The sequence below is a fragment of the Piliocolobus tephrosceles genome, chromosome 15 (assembly GCF_002776525.5).
Source record: "Piliocolobus tephrosceles isolate RC106 chromosome 15, ASM277652v3, whole genome shotgun sequence".
Lineage (NCBI taxonomy): Eukaryota > Metazoa > Chordata > Mammalia > Primates > Cercopithecidae > Piliocolobus > Piliocolobus tephrosceles.
Window position 1 is genome coordinate 94798761 of NC_045448.1, and position 26497 is coordinate 94825257.

Consider the following 26497-nt stretch of genomic DNA (forward strand, 5'->3'; position numbering starts at 1 on the left):
CTATTTACCTTGCAATTGGAAATAAGACCAGCTAGTGAATACTATAGACAAACAAATATGTTTCTTATTGACCTTCTTTCTTTGAGATCATTTTGAAAACAGTATGTATTATTATAACATGGCTCACTTAAAACTAGATTCTCCATCATGAAAAATGCCAAGAGAGTCCTACTCTTTTTGTTTAGGTAAAGTGACGTAGATTTGTTGTTGTTTTTCCCACTAGGTAGTGGGACAACTGTTGGCACATCTTGGTGGCTCCAGTGAGTTTATGGTTCCTTTATGTATATTTTATATATTAGAAAGTACTCCCTGGCAACTTGCCATACCTACCCAGTGTTTCTTTATAAGCTTCTCTCTGACGAGGAGACAAGACTCAGATTGGATAAGCTTTTAAGGGAATGATATTTTCTCTGTGTGTGTTTTTTTGAAGGAGGAAAAATGATAGCTGAATTTAAGCATTGTTTGTGCCCTACATAGGGTGAATAAATAGCTAGAACTAAGCAAACTCACCAGAATCTTCCCTAGGAGAGGATTAGTGAGAGTAAGGACACTGACCTCTCTTAGGCTCTTCTGCACTGGCAGCTGGAAAGTCTTTGCAGGGATCTTTGACCCTGGTCTGTATCCTGTGTTTTGCCATAGAATAGAGTACAGTTTTCATAGACCTAGATTTTTTGAATTAGAGTCCTTTATCCTAAACAGTTTAAACTGAAGAGGTGGAGAAACCGTTGTGTTTCAACACAATAAGTACAGTAATTTCCTCTTACACATGGGGGATACATTTCAAGACCCTTAGTGAATGAATGAAAACATGAATGGTGCTGAACTCTGTGTGTACACTAATTTTTAAAAATACATATATATCTATAATAAAACGTAATGCATAAATTAGGCACAATAAGAGATTAATAATAGCTAATGGTAAAGTAGGTCAATTGTAACAATATACTGTAATAAAAGTTATGTGAATATGATCTCACAAAGTATCATGTACTATAGTCACCCTACTTTCTGCACTGATGTGAGATGATAAAATGGCTATGTGATAAGTGAGGCGAATGTAGTAGACATTGCCATGTAGTCTTAGGCTCCTATTGACCTTCTATTTGACTGTATGTCAGAAAGAAAATCATCTGCTTCACGTGATCTTGGATCAGTGAGCCATGCTGATATTGTTGGTTGGATGTTAGGAACAGCTTATGTCAGTGACTAATGAGCAGAAATCATATATAATGTGTATGCACTTGACAAAGGATGATTCACATCTTGGGCAGACGGGGATGTAGTGGCTCAAATTTTATCATACTACTCAGAATCTTATGCAATTTAAAACTTATGATGTATATACATCTGGAGTTTTATTTTTGGACCATGGTTGACCATGGGTAACTGAATCTGCAGTCAGTAAAACCACCAATGTCATATTATGAAATGTATATTTGGTCTTCAACCCCATTTTCTGTCATACGACTCCTAAAATCCTCAGAATTTCCGACATGATGCCATTGGTATGCTAATGATTGACTCATGGCAGGCAGCTTCCAGATGGCTTCAGGGTGGGGCCCATCATCAGAGAGATCAGGGTGTGAATAGAGGGTTGGGACTTCAAGCCCCACCCCTCACCTCCTGGGATGTGAGAGGGGCTGAATGTTCAATTAATCAGTCATGTCTATGTAATGAAGCTTTCATAAAATCCCAAAAGGATTGGATTTGGAGAGCATCGGGATAGCTGTATTCAGCTACCTGAAAACTCTCCAATACATGGAGGTGTATGGAGAATACCTGGATGTTCCCAGAGGGTGAGTGCCCTGGGAGGACATGGATGCATGTTACTTTCTCACCATATCTTGCACTATGCATCTATCTGTATCCTTGAATATTCTTTATAAGAAACTGGTAAATGTGTTTCCATGAGTTCTCTGAGCCACTCTAGTAAATTAATCAAACCAAAGAGGGGGTCCTGGGAAACCCAACTTGAAGTCCACCTGGAAGTTGATTGGAAGTTCTGGAGGCCCAGACTTGTGACTGCTGTGGGGGAATAGCCTTGTGGTACTGAGCCCTCAACCTGTGGGATCTGACACAATCCCCAAGTAGATAATGTCAGAATTAGAGGGCACCCATTTGGTGTCTGCCACGGAATTGATTGTTTGCTTGTTGCTGGAGAAATATACACATTTGGTCACAGAAGTCTTCTGTGTTGATGATTGTTGTTGTGGTGGTGTGAGAGAAGAGGAACATCATGTTGAATATGTGTTTTCTACACATACAGCAGATAAGGGGGACTACTGTATACTCTGTTCCAGCTGCTCCTGGTTCATTTGTCCAGAAATCATGTTCTTTGACACTGTCTGCTCATTATATTGATTCTGCTAATAATGCCATTTTCTGTCAGTCTAATATAATTCTGTTAGGATTGTGACTATTTTATACTGAGGTTCACTTGTAAGGTATCAAATTTTGATAAAATCTATTCTTCTTTGTGTTTGATAAGTATATGTGAAACACATAAGAGGGGAAATAAGATTTCTTAATTCATTAGTTGCCTACAAATAGTATAATTAATAACTTTAGTATAGCCTCCAAGTATTTTTTCTAAAGAACTGCTTTGTAACAAATTATGAGAGTCTCTGTAATAAAGCATCAAAGTCTTATACTTTTTTTCCTACAAGGTCTAAAGCATGTACAGAAGTATGCATGGTTTTTGTTTTTGTTTTTGTTTTTGTTTTGAGATGAAGTCTCATTCTGTCACCCAGGCTGGAGTGCAATGGCATGATCTCAGCTCACTGCAACCTCCGCCTCCTGGGTTCAAGTGATTCTCCTGTCTCAGCCTCCTGAGTAGCTGGGATTACACACATGTGCCACCTCACTTAGCTAATTGTTTTTGTATTTTTATAGAGACGGGGTTTCACCAGGTTGGCCAGGCTGGTCTCGAACTCCTGAGCTCAAGTGATCCACCTGCCTCGGCCTCCCAAAGCACTGGGATTACAGGCATGAGCCACCGTGCCCAGCTGCATGATTTGTTTTCTTAAATAAACATAAGAGTCTTGTTATGTTGCCCAGACTGGAGTCTCAAACTCCTGGGCTTCTCAAGTGATAATTCTGCCTCAGCCTTCTGAGTAGCTGAGATTATAGGAACAAACCACTGTAAATACACACACACACACACATACACACACACACACACACATACACATATATGCATATATATGTGTATATATGAGATTATAGGAACAAGCCACTGTGTATATATAAACGTGTGTGTGTGTATATATACACAGAGTGTGTGTGTGTATAAATATATATATTTATATGTGTATTTAAATATACATATATTCTCTTTGTAGTAATTGTGAATGGGAGTTCGCTCATGATTTGGCTCTCTGTTAGCCTATTACTGGTGTATAGAAATGCTTGTGATTTCTGCACATTAATTTTGTATCCTGAGACTTTGCTGAAGTTGCTTATCAGCTTGAGGAGACTTGGGGCTGAGATGATGTGGTTTTCTAAATATACAATCATGTCATCTGCAAACAGAGACAATTTGACTTCCTCTCTTCCTGTTTGAATACCTTTTATTTCTTTCTCTTGCCTGATTGCACTGGCCAGAACTTCCCATACTATGATCAGAGTAAACAGGCAACTGACAGAGTGGGAGAAAATTTTTGCAATCTTTCCATCTGACAGAGGTTATGTATATGTATATATGCATATACACATACACACACACACAGACTGGGTATATGCCAGAATAAGCACACATGAGGAAAAGAAGGTGAATCGTTCTGTGTGGTGATATTTTTCAAAGTGAATACTTCAGAGTTAAATATTACTAATGGTTTCATAATAAGGTGATTTGTAAAATCAGTAACAAAAATAACATCAAGTAGTTGTGAGACAACTCAACAAAAACTGGGTGATGTCCCGAACAAAGAATCGACATCAAAATCTTTGCTGGATGCTTCATTGCGTCACTGCATCCATTATAAAGTGAGATGCAGGATTCAAGGAAGAAATTAGGCCAGATGAGAAGTCGAGTATGTATGAAACTTTGCATACCAACAACAGTTAATCTGTAGGTGGTTAATATAAAGTGTTTGGGGGTACTAATTTTAGTGGATGGCTTTCTTCTATATTTTCATTATTATTAATTTTATTAAAATTTTATTAGCTTTTTAATGCACCTGTGTCTTAATCTCTGGCTTTCATTCTGCCATTTTTTATACATATTTTTTTTTCTTAAATAGCCTTAGGAAAGTTGAGAATTATGCATCATTTCTCACAGAAGTTCAGAGAGAGTTTTTTTTTTTTTTCCTGTTCATCTATTTTTAGTGATTTCTCTATTGGCATAGTGAGGCAAGCCAGATTAATTCAGAGGATAATGTCTAATGGAATGTTTCAGAAAATTATCTTATTTTTAATCTCTACTTTTCTGAATGAATAAAGAACCTGTGTATACTTATTTCATAGATTTCAGGTTAACTTGTTCAGAAAGGCCATTCTACTGAATCGATTTTGATTTCCATGAAAGTCCTCACTCTGTCTTGGTACTGGGCTCAGAGAGCACACTCTGTCTCTATATGAATACGGACAGTTAGCATTTGCCAACATGTGTCTATTTTCTCTTGTTTATAAAAAAAAACAAACAAAAAAGGGGGTTATAGAAGGTCAGCAAAGGATGGGTTTGAGATGTTTGGGTTGGTTAAGTAGGCATTTAGACAACAGGGCTTCTCCTTTGGCATTTTTTTTTTTTTTTTTTGAGATGGAGTTTTGCTCCTGTTGCCCAGGCTGGAGTGCAATGGTGCGATCGCAGTTCACCACAACCTTAGGTTCCTGGGTTCAAGCGATTCTCCTGCCTTAGCCTTCCCAAGTAGCTGGCATTACAGGCACCTGCCACCATGCCTGGCTAATTTTTTTGTATATTTTTTAGTAGAGATGGGGTTTCTCCATGTTGGTCAGGCTGGTCTCGAACTCCTGACCTTGTGTTCCGCCCACCTTGACCTCCCAAAGTGCTGGAATTACAGGCATGAGCCACCGTGCCTGGTCTCCTTTGGCATGTTTAATGGACATCCTGCAGTTTACGATGACGCTTTTAAATTACTTCTCTCCTGATGATGACTTGAGTCCTACTACTCAATGGGAGAGTCAGTAAGATCCTGTGGGATCTTATTTGGCACTGACTGTCGATTTTAATTTTGTTCCTGCTTATTTTTAAATTTTCTTGTTGTTTCCCTAGAAAGAAAAGATGATGTTTAGTTTTAAATATTCAAACTGTGTAAGTTGCTCTGCTACAATAAAACTAAATGCATACATAAAAAAATAAAATTATAGTTGATGTGGTAGCGTTTGGAATTCAAAAATATAAATGCTTAGCATGAGGTAATCCTTTCTCTTTCCTCATTTTACCAGTTTGTAACTTTGAGTATTTATCTGATAAAATGTAATTCAAAATCAAGAAGACTGTTGTGTTTTAGTGCTAGAGCAGGGGCCAGTGAACTTTTCTGTAAAGGGCCAGATAGTATTATTCAAGGCTTTGTGAGCCATAAGATCCTTGTTGCAATAACTCAGCCCTGCAGTTATAGCACAAAAGTAGCCGTAAACAGTATGCAGGTTGAAGGGGTACAGCAGTGTCCCACTAAAATTAATTACAAAAAAACAGGTAATGGGATGATTTCTCCTAGATTATGATCTTTTTTAAATAAAAAAGATTGTGATAGTCTAAAAATATTTTATATATATTATATTTTGTTGGTTCATTCATCTACTGATGGACATTTAGGTCATTTCCAAATATGTAAATTTTTTAAAAATTCTTTTAGTTTCAAGAAATACAGGATCAACTTACAGCGACTATAAGATGTACTAAGGACACAGAAGGCCACGCACAAAAATACAATGTGAAGCAGCATACAAAATAACTTGAGTATTTATGTAGCAAAAGAGCACTGTAGTATGAGAATTGTATCAGTTATGTTAATAAGTATGTCTTTGTGAAGTCAAGGAAAAGTTTCATTTGTAAGCTATGTTGAAATACATCATTTTTCTACATTATTCCTAAATGTTGCATATTATCAACATAACACAGGTAGAAAAATGACAGTTGCCCAATTACCTACTTTTACGATTGCTAAGAATTTGTGTAATTATATCTTCAGAAGTTTGTTTAGAATTTACATGATTTTAAAAAATTATGTGTGAGAGTAATTATTTTAAAATGCACATTTCAGGCTTGAAGTAGAAAATGCCATAAGAAAAACTATTAAAAAACAGGATGACCAAATTGAGTGGCTTGAGAAAATCCTGCAGCGTCCAAGTTTGGTAAGCCAATCTCTTCATTTCTGTCATACTGAAAAGGAATTTTATTTTTGCAGTAGGACGGGTTAAATATCCCTTGTCCAAAATGCTTGGGACCAAAAGTAGATTTTTTTCAGATTTTGGAATATTTGTGTACACCTAATGAAATATCTTGGGGATGGTACCTGAGTCTAAACATGAAATTCATTTATGTTTCATATATACGTTATGCACATAGCCTGAAGGTAATTCTCTACGATGTTCTACAGTAATTTTTTGCAGGTAACAAAGTTTTTACCGTTTTCACCGCAGCCTGTCACATGAGGTCAGGTGTGGAACGCTGCAGTTGTGGCGTCATGTCCGTGCTCAGAGAGTTTCAGATTGTAGAGCAGGATTTCAGATTTTTAGATTAGGGATGACCAATCTACAGGACAGATGCTCCGTGACTTACAGTGGGTTTACATGATAATGTCCCTTGTTTTACTGAAACATTATAAGTAATATTTGATTTATTTCAGATGCTGCCGGTGTTCAGGAAGTAGATGAAGGTATGTTGCCAGAATTTATGAATTAAGTTCAAATCATTGATTTCTGAAATAAACTCTAAGTATTGAACAGTATTCCTCTCAATTGCTTGGTTAATAAATACTACATTAAATATTTTTTCTTACACACATCTAGTGAAAGATGTGAAAACATAAACATTCACAGTGAAGAATATACTTATGCTTTGTTAATTCATCATATTCCATAGCTTTAAAAAAATCTCGAGAAGTCTGTGTATCCCTTTTTTTCTGGCCCTACACTTCTCTTCTGCCACCCCTATAGAACTGTCAGCCTGCACACTGAAACTGTTCTCAGAAAACAAAGGCATCATCAACTTCTCAAGGTTATGGTAATGATTTAAGGTTAACAGACCCCACACTCATTGATAATAATTAGTTAAGCAATCATAGGTCTCAAGCAGTCACTTGACCAGTGACATTTTAAATCTCTAGTCATTGACTTTGTCATTCATTTACTTTTGCCCCTGCGAAAAGTTGAAAATTCCTTAGCATGGAATCAAAACTCCCACATCAGTGTGGTTCTTGTCAAGTTATTCAGCCTTATCTTTCACCACTTACCACACTCTGCCCCTTTGTTCTAGCATCCAGCCAAACTAGACTACATGGAGCTCCACAGTGATCGTCCTCACCTCCAGCTCTTTGCATTTACTTCTTCCCTCTATTCTCCATGTGTTTTCCTTCTCCTTCAGATATTAACCTCTGAATTGCCTCCACCAAAAAGCCTACAATATTGACACAAACCTGGGCTAGTATCCCTTCTGTGTCTTCCAATAAGTGCTGTCTTACGCCTGTCATTGTATGTATGACTGTATGGGAATTGCCTGTTTGTTTTTTCAGATTATAGCATACAGTTGTTGAGGGGTGGACCGTATCATCTTTATCTTGTAATTCCAGTGCTTGTCCTAGTACCTTAGCATATGGTTGCTGAATACATGAATGAAGAGTGAGAAATGCAGAAGCTCTGATACTTCACCGCCATGATAATGAATTCTGTGTGCAACTATGGGCAAATTATACTTAATAGTAATTGCATATTGTACTTATTTTTCATTTGTATTAACACTGATAAACTTTTCAGCTTGTACTTTCTCTTAGTTAACTGTGAAATCATTTAGATAAAGAATATAATTCTTTCTTTTTCATTCTAACTTTTGAATTTAAATCTGGATCCTCTATAGCAGGGGTCCCCAATCCCCAGGCCATGGACATGGTCATAGACAGACAGGTCTATGACCTGTTAGGAACCAGGCTGCATGGCAGGAGGTGAGTGGCAGGCAAGCGAGTGAGGCTTCATCTGTATTTCCAGCCACTCCCCATTGCTCACATTACCACCTGAGTTCTGCCTCCTGTCAGATCAGCAAAGGCATTAGATTCTCATAGGGGTGAAAACCCTATTGTGAATTGCATATTCAAGGGATCTAGGTCACATGCTCCTTATGAGACTCTCATGCCTGATGGTATGTCATCATCTCCTGTCTCTTCAAGATGGGACCATCTAGTTGCAGAAAAACAATCTCAGGATTCCCATTGATTCTACATTATGATAAGTCGTGTAATTATTTCATTATGTATTACAATGTAGTAATAATAGAAATAAAGTACACAATAGATGTCATATGCTTGAATCATCATCCTGAAACCATCCTCCAAACCCCCATCTGTGGAAAAATTGTCTTCCACATAACTGGTGCCTGGTGCCAAAAAGGCTGGGGACTGCTGCTCTACAGCTTCTGCATTACAATCTACTAATGAGTAAAATCTAATTTAATAATTAGTTTTAAAAGCAAAACAAGAATATGTGCTGGCTGGGTGCAGTGGCTCATGCCTGTATTCTTAGCACTTCAGGAGGTTGAGGCGGGCGGATCATTTGAGGTCAGGAGTTCAAGACTAGCCTGGTCAATACGGTGAAACCCCATCTCTACTGAAAATACAAAAATTAGCCAGGTGTGGTGGCGCATGCCTGTAGTCTCAGCAACTCGGGAGGCTGAGGTGGGAGAATTGCTTGAACCTGGGAGGCAGAGGTTTCAGTGAGCCAAGATCACGCCACTGTACTCCAGCCTGAGTGACAGAGTGACTCCATCTCAAAAACAAAACAGAAAGAATATGTGCTGACAAAAAAAATTCTGAAAGTTAATAAAATTGTATTACTAGGCTGTTAACATGATATTTTGTTTCCCATTAAATGTGTGACATGCAAAGATGTTTATTAAATGAAAATATTTTTGTATCTTGTATATCTGATGACAACTGATACAGTGTTTTAAATGATGTTTCTTGGCCTCTTTAACTTTTAAGTGAATCTTGCAAATAAAAACCAAAATTTTTCAGTTTTACATAATCAAACTGCCCAAATTTCAGCTGTTTAAACAACTGAACAACAAAGTTGTCATTCATACTTTAGTGAATTGATGACTTACTTGTACTTTATAATTTTTACCACTATATATAGGGATTTCGATTTAGATATAGACAGACATCATTTTGATACACTGGTATCATGGCCATTGTCAATATTAGATGTGTTACAATTATTACCATGCTATCAAACTTATATAATTTTAATTTTCAACACTGAATTATATAGAACATTGAATGGAAAAATAAGGTTTGCCTAAGGCTGTTCACCATTTCTGTTTGTTTATTTTTGATTAACTTTTTGGAAACAGTCTTTAAGAAAAGTTCCGGGCGTGGTGGCTCACGCCTGTAATCCCAACACTTTGGGAGGCTGAGGGGGGTAGATCACCTGAGGTCAGGAGTTTGAGACCAGCATGACCAACATGGTGAAACCCCATCTCTACTAAATACAAAAAATTAGCTGGGGACGGTGGCTTATGCCCATAATTCCAGCTACTTGGGAGGCTGAGGCAGAAGAATTGCTGGAAGCCAGCAGACAGAGGTTGCAGTGAGCTGAGATTACACTCCAGCCTGGACAATTGCACTCCAATCTGGACAATAAGAGTGAAACTCCATCTCAAAACAAACAAACAAAACAATTAGAGAAAAGTTCCAAGTTTTCATACAAAGAATTTTTTCCCTTGCAGTCACTTGAGAATAAATTGCTGACATTACCCCATCACCCGATTACTTTAGTGAGTATTTCTACAAGTCAGGACATTCTATATAACTACAATCCAACTTTCATAATCAGAAAGATAACATGAATACATTCTGTCATGTTATCCTCAGATTCTTTTCAAGTTGTATTACTTGTCTGTAATGTCCTTTATAGCAAAAGAATCCCATTCGGAACCATGGATTGCATTTAGTTGTCATGTCTCTTAGGCTCTTTAGAACAGATCTTCAGTCTTTTTTTTTAGCCTTCGTGACCTTGAATCTTTTGAAGAATAAAGTCCAGTAATGTAGAAGCTTCCTCAGTTGGGTTTCTCTGATGTTTCTTTATGATTAGACTTAGATCGTATGTTTTTGATGAGTATCTTGTGATCTCATTGCATCCTATCATGTGACCTAAAATTTTGATTTGTCATATTACTGGTGATGTCAACCTTGATCACCAATAGTGGTATTTTCTGGGTTTCTCCTGTTATGTTACGTTTTCACCTTGTAATTAGTATTTTGTGGGGAGGAAATTTGAGACTTTGTAAATATATTTGTTCCTCTTTGAACTTTCAATTTGTTTATTTGTATCAATATGGATTCGTGTTTTATTTCAAAGGTTATAATTTCTTAATATTTTTTTAAATTGATATTTCTTTTTATGTATGTTTTAATTTATAATTCCAGGCTTACAGAAAAATTATCAGAGTAGTACAAAGAATTCTTGGATACAGTTTCCCAAATGTTAACATTTGACTACATATATTTGCTTTATTCTTTCTCCTTTTCTCTTTCTAGATAAATATAAATATAGGTATATAACATAGACTTTTTTCTGAACTGTTCATAAGTTGGGGATCCAGCTCCTCTTTACTCCTAATATTTTAGTGTGTATTCCCCAAAAACAAGGAATTTTTTTTTTTTTTTTTCCTGAGGCAGAGTCTTGCTCTGTCACCCAGGCCGGAGTGCAGTGGCACGATCTCAGCTCACTGCAACCTCCGCCTCCCGGGTTCATGTCATTCTCCTGCCTCAGCCTCCTGAGTAGCTGGGACTACAGACGCCCACCACCACGCCCAGCTAATTTTTTGTATTTTTAGTAGAGACAGGGTTTCACGTGTTAGCCAGGATGGTCTCGATCTCCTGACCTCGTGATCCGCCAGCCTTGGCCTCCCAAAGTGCTGGGATTACAGGCGTGAGCTACCGTGATTGTCTTAAACAACTGTAGTATGGTTAACATGTCAGGAAATTAAAAATTTGTATTCTTTATTTTTGAGAAGGAGTCTCGCTGTCTCCCAGGCTGGAGTGCAGTGGCGCGGTCTCGGCTCACTGCAAGCTCCACCTCCCAGGTTCACACCATTATCCTGCCTCAGCCTCTCGAGTAGCTGGGACTACAGGCGCCTGCTACCACACCCGGCTAATTTTTTGTATTTTTAATAGACACAGGGTTTCACCGTGTTAGCCAGGATGGTCTCGATCTCCTGACCTCATGATCCACCCGCCTTGGCATCCCAAAGTGCTGGGATTACAGGTGTGAGCCACCGTGCCTGGTCAAATTTGGCTAATATTAATATCTACTCATCTACGGACCTTATTCGGAGATGCCAGTTGTCTCCATAAAATCTTTTGTACTCAAAGAAAATCCAAGCGGGTGAATTTTCACATTCCATGGTGTGTTGTGTTCAATTGTCCTGTTTCTTTAGTCTTTTTTAATCTGAGACAGTTCCTTAGTCTGTCTTTGATTTTCATGGCATTTATGTTTTTCAAAAGTGTAGGCCAGTTATTTTGTAGATTTTCTCTCAATTTGGGTTCATATGATATTTCCTCATACTTAGATTTAGGTTATGCCGTTGAGGCAGGAATATTGCACAAGTGAGGCTGAGTTCTTCCCACTGCAGCATGTCTGGAGGCATAAGCTTTCACTTGGTTCCATTACTGGCCAGTGTTGACTTGGATTATTTAGTTAAGGAGAATCTACCAGGTTTGTCCATGGTAAAGTTCTTATTTACCCTTTTTATGTCCTACTATCCATGTGAAGATACTTTGAAGCTCTGTAAGTATCTGGCTACTCCTCAGAATTTCACCCACTAGAGTAGCATTTCACTGATTATTCTTACTTGAAATAATTATTATGATGATTTCCAGATGATGATTCTCATATTCTTCATTTGTTTGCACAGATAAATTATTAAAACAAAACCAACAAACAAATAGGAAAAGAGAAGTCTTGTGATTGTGGTGCTCAGGTGCTCCCAGATTTGGCCAATGGCAGCCATTTCAAGCTGGCGTCATATCTTTGTGGCCTGTCCCCATTACTCCTTGAGCACTTTACTTTCTGGTACAATGAGATGCTCCAAGCTTACATTTTCTGTGCTTCAGGCCTGGAACCAGCCATTTTTCTTAGAAAACCTGGTTCTTTTGAGGAGAGAATAAGATGTAAAAACCAAGGTCTTGGGTGCTCATTGTGATAGGTGAGTGTATGGCTGCTGGGGTTTTCACTGCTCACAGGCTTCCTCAGTGAACAGAGCAGGGCAATACCTGTGTCTACATAAATACGCACACATGCATGCGTACATTCATTTATGTTTCTTTATTAAAACATGTTGAAAACCATGGGTTCTCACCAATACTTTCAATTCTAATGCAGTTTCACAGTGTTTATTCTACTTGTTCCTTTTAGTACAGCTGATCCTGAATGCAGGGACTAGGGACACTGACACCTCTCCACAGTTGATAATCCACATATAATTTTTGACTTCACAAAAATGTAACTACTGATAGCCGACTGTTGACCAGAAACCTTACCTATAACATAAACAGTCAGTTAACACATATGTTTATGTTCTATGTATTCTAGACTGTTAAAGTAAGCTAGAGAAAAGAAATGTTATTAAGAAAGTCATAAGAAAGAGAATATATTTGTAGTATTCCAGCATCACTAGTAGCCCTTTGTATGGCTTCCATGGTGTCAAGTTCATATTATTGTTCTAGTAACAATGAACAATACATGAGAACCATGAGAGATCACTTTTTACTGCAAAATGCAGTTTTCTGGAGAGACAAATTGTTCATCTGGGGATTAGCATCACACGGCACTTTAAGTGATATATAACACTTGAGCTCGCTGCAATAGCAACAGCAAGTGGCTACAAAATTATTCCAGTAGCACGTTATATACTAGAGCTAATTTTAGGCAGTTATTTACTACTGCACCTTTACTTTTTTTTTTACATTTCTTCCTACTGCAATTGGCACCATATACCGTATGTGTACATAAGCTTTGATAAATTTTAACTTCCAGTCATCCTCGACACTAACCAAGAACTTTTGTCCATAAAGATAGGGTTCAAGAGAAGCAGATGCCATTTCAGAGAACATTTACATACAACTTAAACAGAGATAAGTCCAAAGTCCTTAAGTCACCTTTCAGCCAAATTGGCATGGGATTACTATAGGGAGACACACATTAAGCCCAGGGAAATGGTCAGGTTGAAATCCTGCATTTTCAAAATTTTTCAAAATACATTTACACCATCTCTCATCCCTTTTGCCCTGACCATGACTTAATAAAAAGTCAGGAGAGCAGATCAGCCCCTCTCTGGGGACAGCTGCATCGAATATCAGACTGCCTTAGTGGGTAGTGTGTACTGGGAAAGGGGTGAGGAAAGTGGATTTAAAGGATCTGCTCCTTGTTTCTGCAATAAAGGGCACAAAATGTCAGAATGCAGATGTGCAGTTTGGAAGGCCAAACACCAAAGGCAAACAGTAGTGAGATATCCCACAAGAGGGGACGAAAAATCTGGTCTGATTCAGTCTTCTTTCAGCAGCCCAGTGGAGGCCCCACTCTTCCTTCCTGCGGGCACAAGAGTACAGCTTCCTCTTTCTCTTGCAAAGTGGAGACACTGCTGGGCCAGGCAAGCAGCAGCCCAAATCCAGGTTGATGCAACCAAAAATGGGCACGCTCATTTCCACCAGAGTTCCTTAGCTAGTTTAAAAGCTGTCATTCATAAAATGTGCAGGAATCACGTTGGGCATCTTTTCATGTGGTTACTGGCCACTTGTCTATATTCTTTGAAAAAATATCTAGTCATTTCCTGTGATGATGTTTTAATTATCTTTTTTGTTGATGATTTGTAAGAGTTATTTATGCATTCTGAAAAACAATGTACTTTTTACACTTTTATCATAAACCTTGTTCTAAATCTCAACAGCTTTTATTGTTTGTTTTAAAATTTTGTTTCATCGAACTTTACCAATAGCAGCATCATACTTCTGTTTCCCAATCTTGTTTTTATGATTTGCTTTCTTGCCTAAAAGAAATTTTTTTTTCTTTTTTTTTTTTTTGGCAGCAGGGGGAAGGAGTTTGGTCATGCCGCCTATGCTGGAGCACAGTGGTGCAATCTTGGCTCACTGCAACCTCCACCTCCCTGGTTCAAGGGATTCTCCTGCCTCAGCCTCCCCAGTGGCTGGGATTACAGGCACATGCCACTATGCCTGGCTACTTTTTTGTATTTTTAATAGAGACGAGGTTTTACCATGTTGGCCAGGGTGGTCTCAAACTCCTGACCTCAAGTATCCACCTGCCTTGGCCTCCCAAAGTGCTGGGATTACAGGCGTGAGCCACTGCGCCCCAGCCTGAAAATCTTATTACCTCAATAACTTCCCACTCCGCTCACACCCACAATCTTTCTATAATCCACATTCTCTCCTGGGCCAAGAGATTGGGAAGTTCCCTCTTGCTGAGGGAACTTTATATTGTTCAGGAATTCTTTAAGAAGGTTTTACACAGTTGGGGAAACCAGGGAAAAGTAGGTATGTCACTGCTTTGCTGAGGAGCACTGACTCACATGCCTTGGAAGGATTCAGTAAACCTTCGATAGATGGCCTAAGATACTAACAGGAGCCATCTCATTAAGCTACATAGTTATTTATAAATAAAAGTATAATTTAGAACTTACATGCCAAAATCTTCCACTATAAAGATGGCAAATATTTGGCTAAAACTGCAATGTTTGTCCCAGTTGACAAAACTATAATCTAGCCCCTGCCCTTCTCATTCTGTTTTTCCCTTTTAAACATTTTTTTCATTTTAATTTTTCATTTGACAAATGCATATTTCCCCTTTATACCATGCTTCTGAGTGTCACTCTGATAAATACCTCCAATGACCAGACACAGGAGTGTGGAGTTTATTGTGGACACATCCCACGAATGGGGAGACTCAGATAACCTCAACAGACAGCCCTAGAAAGATAAAATGGAATTATAGCTGGAATGTCTGCAGAAATTACAGAAGAACCATACAAACAGAAGTGAATTTAGCCTAAATTAAGGTCAGGAACACGTGAGCCAAAAGGTGGGAAGGTTGATAGAATACCCAAATTAAAGGGAGCAGCCTCTGTGAGGCTAACAAGAATCCACATGTCAGCAAAGAGAACAGATGTGTCTAAGGATCATTTCCAGAAATAACCCCTCCTCCAGTTGGCTTTGAGTGAAAGGCTGTAATGAGACCAGTGCCTCCCAAATGTTGCTGGACGGTAGCCAACTGCAGCACAGTCATGGCATCAGATGCATGGACTCAGGGCTGGAGGCACGGGGTGAAATCTCTGTAGACAGCCCTTCATCCTCTTCTGCCGGGGTACTTCCAAAGCCAGTGGATCACTCCTCTGTAAAGCAGGCTGCTCTGTTCTGTTGCTGGGCAGCCCTAATTACATTTATTCTTTTTCTAATACCTTTTGATTTTCACCCATTCTTCCCATTGAACAAGGTTTTTTTACTTTGTAGCAAAATGCCATTGCTAGATTTCTGTAGAAATGATGCATATATTATGGAAATTCAAAGAACAGTATGAATTTAAACTCACCTTAAATGTTACTATCCAGAAAGAGCCTTTATGAATAATATTTAGCAAAGATTTTTATAAAAATCTCTCAGCTGGGCATGGTGGCTCATGCCTGTAATCCCAGCACTTTGGGAGGCTGAAGCGGGCAGATCACAAAGTCAGGAGTTCGAGACCAACCTGGCCAACATAGTGAAACTCTGTCTCCACTAAAAATACAAAAATTAGCTAGGTGTGGCACCATGGCTCAACTCGTTGCGGTTGGTGGCGACAATGACAGAGACTGCAGCACAGCCAGAGTGGTAGAAAGGCTGCAGGGTAGGTGCACTATCCGGGGCTGCACTGCCCGCAGTGGGGAGTGAGTTGGGGGTGCTATCTGGGGCATCACTGTCTGCATCGGGGGCAAGAAAAAACAATCCAAATGAAAAATGGACAAAGGGTAGAGTTCACAGGCAAAGAAAACACATAGAGCTCTTACAAAGTATATTTGGCCTAATTCGTGAGAGAAATGCAAATTAAGACTATAAAGACAAAAGCAAGAAATGGGGAAGCATTCCCTATTTAATAAATGGTGCTGGGAAAACTGGTTAGCCATATGTAGAACGCTGAAACTCGATCCCTTCCTTACACCTTATACAAAAATTAATTCAAGATGGATTAAAGATTTAAATGTAGACCTAAAACCTTAAAAACCCTAGAAGAAAACCTAGGCAATACCATTCAGGACACAGGCATGGGCAAGGACTTCATGACTAAAACACCAAAAGCAATGGCAACAAAAGCCAAAATTGACAAATGGGATCTAATTAAACTAAAGAGCACAGCAAAAGAAACTACCATCGGAGTGAACAGGCAACCTACAGAATGGGAGAAAATTTTTACAATCTACCCATCTGACAAAGGGATAATATCCAGAATCTACAAAGAACTTAAACAAATTTACAAGCAAAAACTAACCCCATCAAAAAGTGGGCGAAGGATATGAACAGACACTTCTCAAAAGAAGACATTTATGCAGCCAACATACACGTGAAAAAAATGCTCATCACTGGCCATCAGAGAAATGCAAATCAAAACCACAATGAGATACCATCTCACACCAGTTAGAATGGCGATCATTAAAAAGTCAGGAAACAACAGGTGCTGGAGAGGATGTGGAAAAATAGGAATGCTTTTACACTGTTGGTAGGACTGTAAACTAGTTCAACCATTGTGGAAAACAGTGTGGCAAGTCCTCAAGGATCTAGAACTAGAAATACCATTTGACCCAGCCATCCCATTACTGAGTATATAAAGGATTATAAATCATGCCACTATCAAGACACATGCACAGGCATGTTTATTGTGGCAGTATTCGCAATAGCAAAGACTTGGAACCAACCCAAATGTCCATCAGTGACAGACTGGATTAAGAAAGTGTGGCACATATACGCCATGGAATACTATGCAGCCATAAAAAAGGATGAGTTCATGTCCTTTGTAGGGACACAGATGCAGCTGGAAACCATCATTCTCAGCAAACTATCACAAGGTCAAAAAACCAAACACCACATGTTCTCACTCATAGGTGGGAATTGAACAATGAGATCACTTGGACACAGGGTGGGAAACATCACACACGGGGGCCTGCCGTGGAGTGGGGGGGAGGGGGAAGGGATAGCATTAGGAGATATACCTAATGTAAATGACGAGTTAACAGGTACAGCACACCAACATGGCACATGTATACATATGTAACTAACTTGCATGTTGTGCACATGTACCCTAGAACTTAAAATATAATTTTAAAAAAGTATAATTTAAAAAAAAGACATAATATTTTTTCATCAATCAACTGGCAAAAGTCAGAGAGAGCCTGATTTGTCCTAATGAGAGTATGGGGAACAAAGACACTTATAGATGTTTTACATAACTCCCATGGGAGGCTATTTGCAGCTATTAATACAAAATTTTAAAGGCACTCACCTTTGACCCAACAATTTCACTTCTAGGCATTTATATGACAGATACCACATAACCAACTAATATGCGACTGTTAAAAAGCATGAGGTCATTCCATATGTAGTTATATTCTGTTATTCTCTTTTTTAACACATTAAGTTAAAAAAAAACAGAATTATGCTAGTTGCTTCAAAAATACAGTATGTAGAAATATGTATTCCCATTCTTTTTGGAAAGATTCACCAAAAATGGGGTGCGATTGCCTCTGGAATGGGCAACATGATGGCTAAGGGTAGGAGGAAGCAATTCACTCTGTCCTCCTGAATTGTACATAAGCTGGGATTTGTTTTCATTGTAATGCTAAGGGAACAAGGGATGGAGGAAGGAAGTCAGTCCAGACTAGAAGGCCCTCCCAGCTCTGAAAGTCAACAAATGCCAAGTTGTCTGCTATAATTTTAGAGATGGTTAATGAATGATCTATACAGTTTAAAAGAAAGACTTTAAGATCTGAGATTTTCCTTAGGTACTTTAAAAACATAAACAGGCTTAGGATTTGTATTTCATAGAGAGCAATGAAGAACAGGTACCATAAAGGACAGGCAAGCTTTATTCATAAAAACTTGAAGTCCCTTGGAAATGCTAGGGAAATGTGTGTGTGTGTGTGTTTACACAGACACCAAACTTCAAATTGGGAAAATAGCTGCCTTGGCCCTTTTTTGGCTTAAACAGGTCATGTTTAAAAAGTGATTTCTAAATGCTCACATCTAATTATTTTCACGAATGCGTGCATCCCAGAAACAGCCCAATAAGTCTGCTACATAGGGACCTTATGTGGTTGTGTATTTTGTTGAAATATTTATAACAACTAAGTCACATGGAAATATTCTGTGAGATTTATTTTTAACAAACATTTACATAAACAGTAAATGAAAAAAATCGTTTAAAGTGAGCAGATTCATATTTACAGTGTGATTTTTAAGAATTATCTATATTCAAATTTTATTTTCGTGAACGCTTATACTCTAAGAGCAGTACAATTAGCCTATTACGTAGGGCCCTAATCTTGTTAGTATAGTGTTGTTGAAATACTTTCTTCAGCTTTTGCCTTAACAAATCCAAAGATGGAAGATGATGACTATCTGGAATATTCAACATGATGTGAAAAAATTCATTCCACATATCCAAATGAGGAAGCCTGAAAAAGACAAAGCATAAATAATGGCTAAAATGTAGCCTTCAATATGCAGGATAACCCCACCCCTGCATCTGACTTCCACAGGCTTGGACAGTTTAGTATAACAACTCTCACCTAAACACAATACAATGCAGCAAGTATGGAAACACTGTATCTATTACACATGAGAGAGATTAAAGACCCAATTAAATGTCTTATACATCTTGTTCCAAAAAACACTATAAGTAATCTTTTAGCAATACTGCAAGTCAAAAAATTTTCTCTCTCTCTCTTTAAATAAAAACCCAAACTATCTGCTTCTGGCTAGCCATACATACAATACTGCCAGAATTGGATAATCTGGCCAAATGCTTCTGTCAAGCCTAATTGCACATGCACCAGGACCAGGCAGACAGGCTGGACTGCCTAGGAGAGAGCTCAGAGTTAAGAGTTCCAACTACTATAATTGTTAAAATTAACTGCAGAAACTCCAGGACATGGAGATAAGACTTTGGAGAGAAAGTAGAATGTAATGGAATTGTGCTCCAGACAGGAAATGCCATCAGGTCTGCTGAGGGTTACCTTCCAGCTCTTCTTTACACTGGCAGTCAGAGATGAAACTATCTGCTCCTTCAATTTTGAGCCAAAGATGGAATAAAGTATTTGCTAAACACGAGGGTTCATTATGCAGAATAAAGAATAGTTGTTATAAGCTTTCCTCCAGGGCCTGAACCTAACCTTATTTATGTACAGTATATGACACTTCATAAAATTATTGCTATTTGTCTTTTTTTTTAGTGGGGGCTGGGGGAGATGAGGTTCACAGGAATCCCATCTTATGTTTTCTCCAGAAGATATAAACATATGTAAAAGTCCATTAGGCTGCACACTTCAGATGAGTCTACTTTTCTGCATGTTTTTATGCCTCAAAAAAGAAAGTATAAGTGATATGATGAACATGCAGGTACCAAAAACTCAGCTTAAACAAAACATTCCAACAGTGTGTTCACACATTGTGTTAGGAGAGCCATCCATGTTGACAGGAAGAACTCTTGCCTAATCATGAATTTTCACTGTGATTTATAGACAAAAAAAAAAAAAAATCTTTGAGAAGCTCAAGTAACACAGGGCTAGGACTGTCCTGTGAGAGAGAGCTATTCATATTACTTTATAATTTATGAAGCACTTTCACATACACTATTTCTTTTGCTTCTTACAAATTTCTGACAAAAACAGGATCAGTATTTCCAGACAAAAAAAAAAAAACCAAAAAAACAAGTGAAAACCTGAGGGTTAGTGACATTAGGTGATTAAGGGTGGAAGCATTTGCATGTGTAAAGGATGTCAACCACTTGGCCAGGAGCTTTCAGTGAGAACATCAGCTGCCCCAGTGGGGAGACAGAAGTGGTAAAGCTATGCAGCTTGCTCCCTGTGCCAGTGCCCAGGACTGTCCTGTCACCATACTGCCCAAGGCATAGGATTTCCATGTGGTGACAGAGATCCTTTTTTTTTTTTTTTTTTTGCCAGATGGAACCTAACATTCTACTATAATTGTTCTCTTTTCACTACAGCACCAATGCTAATACCCACCTTCTAAAAAGACCTTCAGGCTTACACTGTCCTCCTTCATTTTTCACTTTCATGTAAGTGCCAAAGAGCATGCAATATACTGTTGCAGCAACCCCAAAGTAATCAATCTATGAAGAAGATAGAGGTATATATGACTTAAATAGTAATTTACACATGACTATATTAAGATGCCTGTCTAACTTAGGCAGCAAGTTAAATACAGGATTTTACTTTTAAAACATTTTGGAAGGCATTTGTTCAATCACCCCACTAACATGTCTTACTGAATATCTAGGCTTTGCCAGAGGCTTCCACGGATAGCAGACTACCCTCCACCCCCTAAGGTAGTCTCTTGGAAAGCTCTGCCCTCCTGAGCTACCATGTCCCTCTGAAGTCCTTCACTCTGTCACATGGAGCAAACAACACTCTAAGCTGTCGTCCACATGGACAGCTTGGAAGTCCTCCTGGCTCACTCCCCTGGGACTCTGGCTGTCGTTCTCTAACTTGCCCCCATGGCCTCTTGTTGTGTGATATGTTCATAACTGAAAAGAACACTCCAGTCCCCTCCACATCCACAGGATGGAAAACGACCATCTCCTAAGGCCTCACTAGCAGTGACAACATACTAGAAACAAGACCCCCACCTCCGAATCTTTGCCCCTTTTACCACGGGCTCCTGGAAAGACATAGTTCTCACCAGGGAACTTGGCAGTTGGTTTTGTTAACCCAGGTTCTCATTGATCCCAATTAGCATTCTCCTCCCTGGCCACCTAATATTCTAGTTGGTTGAAAATTCTGCAATCTTCCATTAGAATAATAATGATCCATTTCTTGATTTGACCAGTTGGGAATCTGGCTTTACCATCTATTATAGTCAACCCCACCATCCTGCCTGAGAGCATCCCAGGTATAGCCAACATGTGCTCAACTCTGCCCAGAGTGGGCATGCCGGTCTCCCTGTTATCCCGGATTTAGGAAATCAGGCTGGCCTACCTTGACTTCAAGAAACCAAGCTGTCTCTTGACTGCATGACTTCCTTTCTGAAGGGTTCACTAATCATTAAATACTCTTCCCTATGACCAAACACCACAGAATATATCTGCTCCCCTTTCCTGATAACAGGATCTATAATGGACTAATAAGAAAGTAGAGTATTTTTCAGGAATAGAATTCTATCCCTGCCATGTCGGCCTTAGGCTCATCTCTCCTTCAATTGCTCCTGAAGAGACCACCTCAAACTACCTAGACCCCCAAATTCATTTTGAAAATCTGATGAGTGTAACACAGAAAAATATTTCCAAGTCCCTCACTTTAGTTTTATACCTGGTAGTTCCATGGTTTGTTGCTGAGCATCTCAACACACTGAAAACCAGATGTTTCACACTTTGCTGTGAATATAGTTCCTTTTGGAAAAAGTTTCATATCTATACTCTGACCAAGGTCAATCAGTGCCAAGCCAGCAGATAAATCATCTTCATCATCCTGTTCCAAAAATCTATATTAAACACAAACAAAGCCAGGCTGCATGAGCACAAATGATGAAAGGCTGCTATGGAAATAGGAAGAGAAGAACCCTGTTAAAAGCATAACACTTGCCCGTTTCCAAGTATGAAATTGTCTGGCTTAATGTCTCCATGAATGATTTCACAGTCATGCACTTGCTCAATCATGTAAAGCATTCTCATAGCAAAAGAGATGACAAGACCTTGAGGCATCACTTTCTCAGGGGTATTTTTATAGAGGTTAATGGCATTCTAGGAACAATGGAAAGTGGAATCCTGAGTTAGCTGCACAAGATTAATAAAATTTCAAATTGAGAGCTTTGCCCCTGCCCACCACTCCACAAAAGCCCCAACCACAAAAGTACGTGCAAGGTACAAGCCAAAAATGCATTTTAAAGTCATGTGCTCATCATAAAAATGAATACTTACTAATAATGTTCCATAGCTGTAGAGCTCTCCTACTAATACACTGCCATTTTGGAAGAAGTGGGCAGAATAGAACTTCATAAACATGTGTTGCATAGTTGGCTTTAGTCTTTCCATCAACTGGGTCCCAATGTAGAATTCCCAGGGGTTGGCAGGCTTCTGGACCTGCAAATCAGGTATGTGAAATTCATATCCAGTCTCACATCCTGAAAAATGATAGCAATAAAGCAACCTCTATCCCAATGAAGATGTGGTGTTGACAGTGATAACAAGTTATGAACTGTTGCTGCAGTGTGGGACTTGCTGCAAGACAATCCTAGTGGGAAAAAAATTCTAAATCCTTTGTAGTTTTTGTTTTTTAATTGCCAACTATAGACATAAATAAAAACACCACTATCTTAAAGAAAAAAAATGACTGGCAAACTCAAGGTCTAAAATTCATTTCTATATCATACAAAAAACAACTCAGGTCATTTACCTTTAAAACAAATTTCTGTTTATTTTTAGCATCATTCACATCTCCCTGGGTAGCTTCGTACACCTGGGCAAAGGCTCCTTCTCCAAGAAGGTGATGGACATTGACCAGCTTAGAACCTTAGAAGATAATTGAAAATTTTAATTTATGTAAGCCTTTGATTTTAAATAGTTTTCAATTTACAGAGAAGTTACAATGAGAGTAGGGTTTGCTGTATACTTTGCATCCACTGTCTGCAATTGTTAACTCTTATATAACCATGGTATATTTGTCACAAATAATCAATCAACCGAAGTATTATGCTCCTATTAACTAAACTCTACATCTTACTCACATTTCCCTAGTTTTTGCCTATGTTCTAGGATACATTATGTTTAGTCATCATGCCCACTTAGCCTCTCTGGGCTGTGAATTTCTCAGATGTTCCTTGTTTTTGATGACCTTGACAGTTCCAAAGAGTACTGGTCAGGTATGCTGTAGAATGGCCCTCAAATTGGGTTTGTTTGATGTGTTTCTTGTGGTTACTTTGGAGTTACTAGATTTTGGGGGAAAGACCACAGAGGTGAAGTTGTAGTAGTTTTTTGTTTGTTCTTTAGAGACAGGGTCTTGCTGTTGCCCAGTCTGGGTTGCCATGGCAAGGTAATAGATCACTCCAGCTTTGCCCTCCCGGGCCCAAGTGATCCTCCCACCTCAGGCTCCCGAGAAGCCAGGACCACAGGCGTGCACCACCATGCCCAGCTAATTCTTAAATTTTTTGTAGAGATGGGGTCTCACCATGTTGCCCAGGCTTGTCTCAAATTCCTGGCTTCAAGTGATCCTCCTGCCTTGGCCTCCCAAAGTGTTGGGATTACAGGAGTGAGAAAATACACCTAGACTCTACTAGATTTTTTAAAATTACATTTAAAAAAAAGAATTCAAGGCCAGGCACGGTGGCTCAAGCCTGTAATCCCAGCACTTTGGGAGGCCAAGACGGGCGGATCACGAGGTCAGGAGATCAAGACCATCCTGGCTAACACGGTGAAACCCCGTCTCTACTAAAAAATACAAAAAAAATAAAAAAAAAACTAGCCGGGCGAGGTGGTGGGCGCCTGTAGTCCCAGCTAATGTAGTCCCAGCTACTCGGGAGGCTGAGGCAGGAGAACAGCGTAAACCCGGGAGGCAGAGCTTGCAGTGAGCTGAGATCCGGCCACTGCACTCTAGCCTGGGCGACAGAGCGACACTCCGTCTCAAAAAAAAAAAAAAAAAAAAGAATTCACATGTTCAAAATCAGATGTAAAGAAGTAGATTTCTGGTTCCTGGTCCAGCATATGAGGAGCTTGGAGTCATCCCTCCACCCTCATAGTAAGCCAAATGGCTGAAAATCAGTAACACTTCTGAGATCCATTAGAGAACTGAGGTCAAAGGACAATCTACTTCCTCCAAAATTGGACAGACAGACAGGTGGACACAGAGAATCACAGCTTGCCAAAGTAGAAGGCCAGGAACAGAAACCACTGCTGGAACCAGTACTGGGGGAGTTATAATGTAAAGAACTGCACATCTCAGACCTTATTTAAGAAGTCCCTAGGGAAACCCAAAGACAACAAAATAAGGACACAAAGGGCAATTTACAGCCTCTGATATAGTGACGGCAAACTGTAAACACAGCCTAACCCTAGACAGATTAAGCATGAAAGCTCACACTAAATGTCTATTTAATCTCATTTCCTTTTAGCTCATATATTAGGTCTGGCTCTTAACAAAAAAATCACAAGGCATAGTAAAAGACAAAAATCACCAGAGTAAGCATCAGAAATAGACACACATATGGCAGAGATTTTAGAATTATCATACTAGGATTTTGTTGTTTGTGTTTTTAGAGATAGGTTCTCACTCTGTCACCCAAGCTAGAGTGCAGTAGCATGAACATAGCTCACTATAGCCTCTAGCCTCAAACTCAAGTGATCTTCCTGCCTCACCTCCCATGTAGCTAGGACTATAGGTGCACACCATTAAGACTGGTTAATCTTTTAACTTTTTGCAGAGGCAGAGTCTCGCTATGTTGCCCAGGCTAGTCTTGAACTCCTGGCCTCAAGTGATTGTCCTACCTCAGTCTCCCAAGGTGGTGGGATTATAGGAATGAGCTACCATGCCCGGCCCACACTAGAATTTTTTTTTTTTTTTTGAATTCTAATTGACATGCGAAGTGTTCTAATGAAAAAAGTAGACAGTGTGCAGGAAGAAATGGGTAATATAAGCAGAGAGAAACTGAGAAGCAAAAAAGGGTGCTAGAAATAAAAACCCACTGTAATAGAAATAAAGAATGCCTTGGATTGACTCTCCAATACATGGCAGGGAAAAGAATCAGTAAGCTTGAAGATAGGCCAATAAAAACTTCCAAAACTGAAATGCAAAAAATAAACAAACAAACAATATATATATATATAAAGAGATGTGTAACAGATGTAGAATGGGAATACCAGAAGGAAGAAGGGAGAAAGGAACAGACAAAAATATTTGAGGCCGGGCGTAGTGGCTCATGCCTGTAATCCCAGCACTTTGGGAGGCCATCATGGGCAGATCACTTGAGGTCAGGAGTTCAAGGCCTCAAGATGATGAAACCCCATCTCTACTAAAAATACAAAAAATTAGCTGGATATGGTGGCGGGCATCTATAGTCCCAGCTACTTGGGAGGCTGAGGCAGTAGAGTCACTTGAACCCCGGAGGTGGAGGTTGGAGTGCACTGAGATTGTGCCACTGCACTCTAGCCTGGGCAAAAAGAGCAAAACTCTGTCTCAAAAAAAAAAAATTGAAGTAATAATAGCACAGAATTTTCCAAAATTAATGATAGACACTAAACCACAGATTCAGGAAGCTCAGAGAGCACCAAGCAGGATAAATACTGAAAAATCAACACCTAGGCATACCATATTCAAACTGCAGAAAAAGACAGAGAAAATATTGAAAGAAGCAAGATAAATAAAACCATCTTACCTATAGAGGAGCAAAGATAAGAATTACACAGGACTTCTCAGAAACCATGCAAGCAAGAAGAGAATGGAGTGAAATATCTAAAGTACTTAGAAATTTGGAATCCACCAATCTAGAATTCTGTATCCAGTAAAACTGTCCTTCAAATAGGAAGAATAAAAACTTCCTTACACAAGCAAAAAAGATTAGTTGTGATGTATATTGCAAACACTATGGTAACCACTTAAAAAATTTTTTAAAGAAGTATAATTAATATGCTAAGAGAGGCGACAAAATGGAATTATGAAATAACTCAAAATCAGAGAAGGAAGAAAGAGAGCAGAAGACAAAGAACAAGGGCAAGGAATAGAAAAATATAGTGACAATCCAATTATATCAACAATCACTTTAAATATCAATGGTCTAAATATACCAATCAAAACAAAGGCATACTTTAAATACCAAGACAGATGAAAAGTAAAGGGATAAGGCCGGGCGCAGTGGCTCACACTTGTAATCCCAGCATTCTGGGAGGCAAAGGGAGGTGGATCACCTGAGGTCAGGAGTTTGAGACCAGTCTGACCAATATGGTGAAACCCTGTCTCTAAAACAAATACAAAAATTAGCTGGGCGTGGTGGTGTGCGCCTGTAGTCCCAGCTACTCAGGAGGCTGAGACAGGAGAATCACTTGAACCCAGGAGGCAGAGGTTGCAGTG

General features: G+C 39.0%; 1 protein-coding gene across 1 annotated transcript in view; it reads right to left on the minus strand.

Moving 5' to 3' along the window:
• Positions 1-18557: 18557 nt before the first annotated feature.
• BUB1 (BUB1 mitotic checkpoint serine/threonine kinase) overlaps positions 18558-26497 on the minus strand; it is a 41647-nt gene continuing 33707 nt past the window's right edge. Inside the window, exons 20-25 of the mRNA XM_023190386.1 lie at positions 22835-22950; positions 22360-22521; positions 22025-22182; positions 21752-21923; positions 20450-20556; positions 18558-18880 (exon numbers count right to left, since the gene is read on the minus strand). Of these exons, the coding sequence (XP_023046154.1) occupies positions 18685-18880; positions 20450-20556; positions 21752-21923; positions 22025-22182; positions 22360-22521; positions 22835-22950 (911 nt within the window). The 3' untranslated portion in view covers positions 18558-18684. The remainder of the gene's footprint in view (positions 18881-20449; positions 20557-21751; positions 21924-22024; positions 22183-22359; positions 22522-22834; positions 22951-26497) is intronic.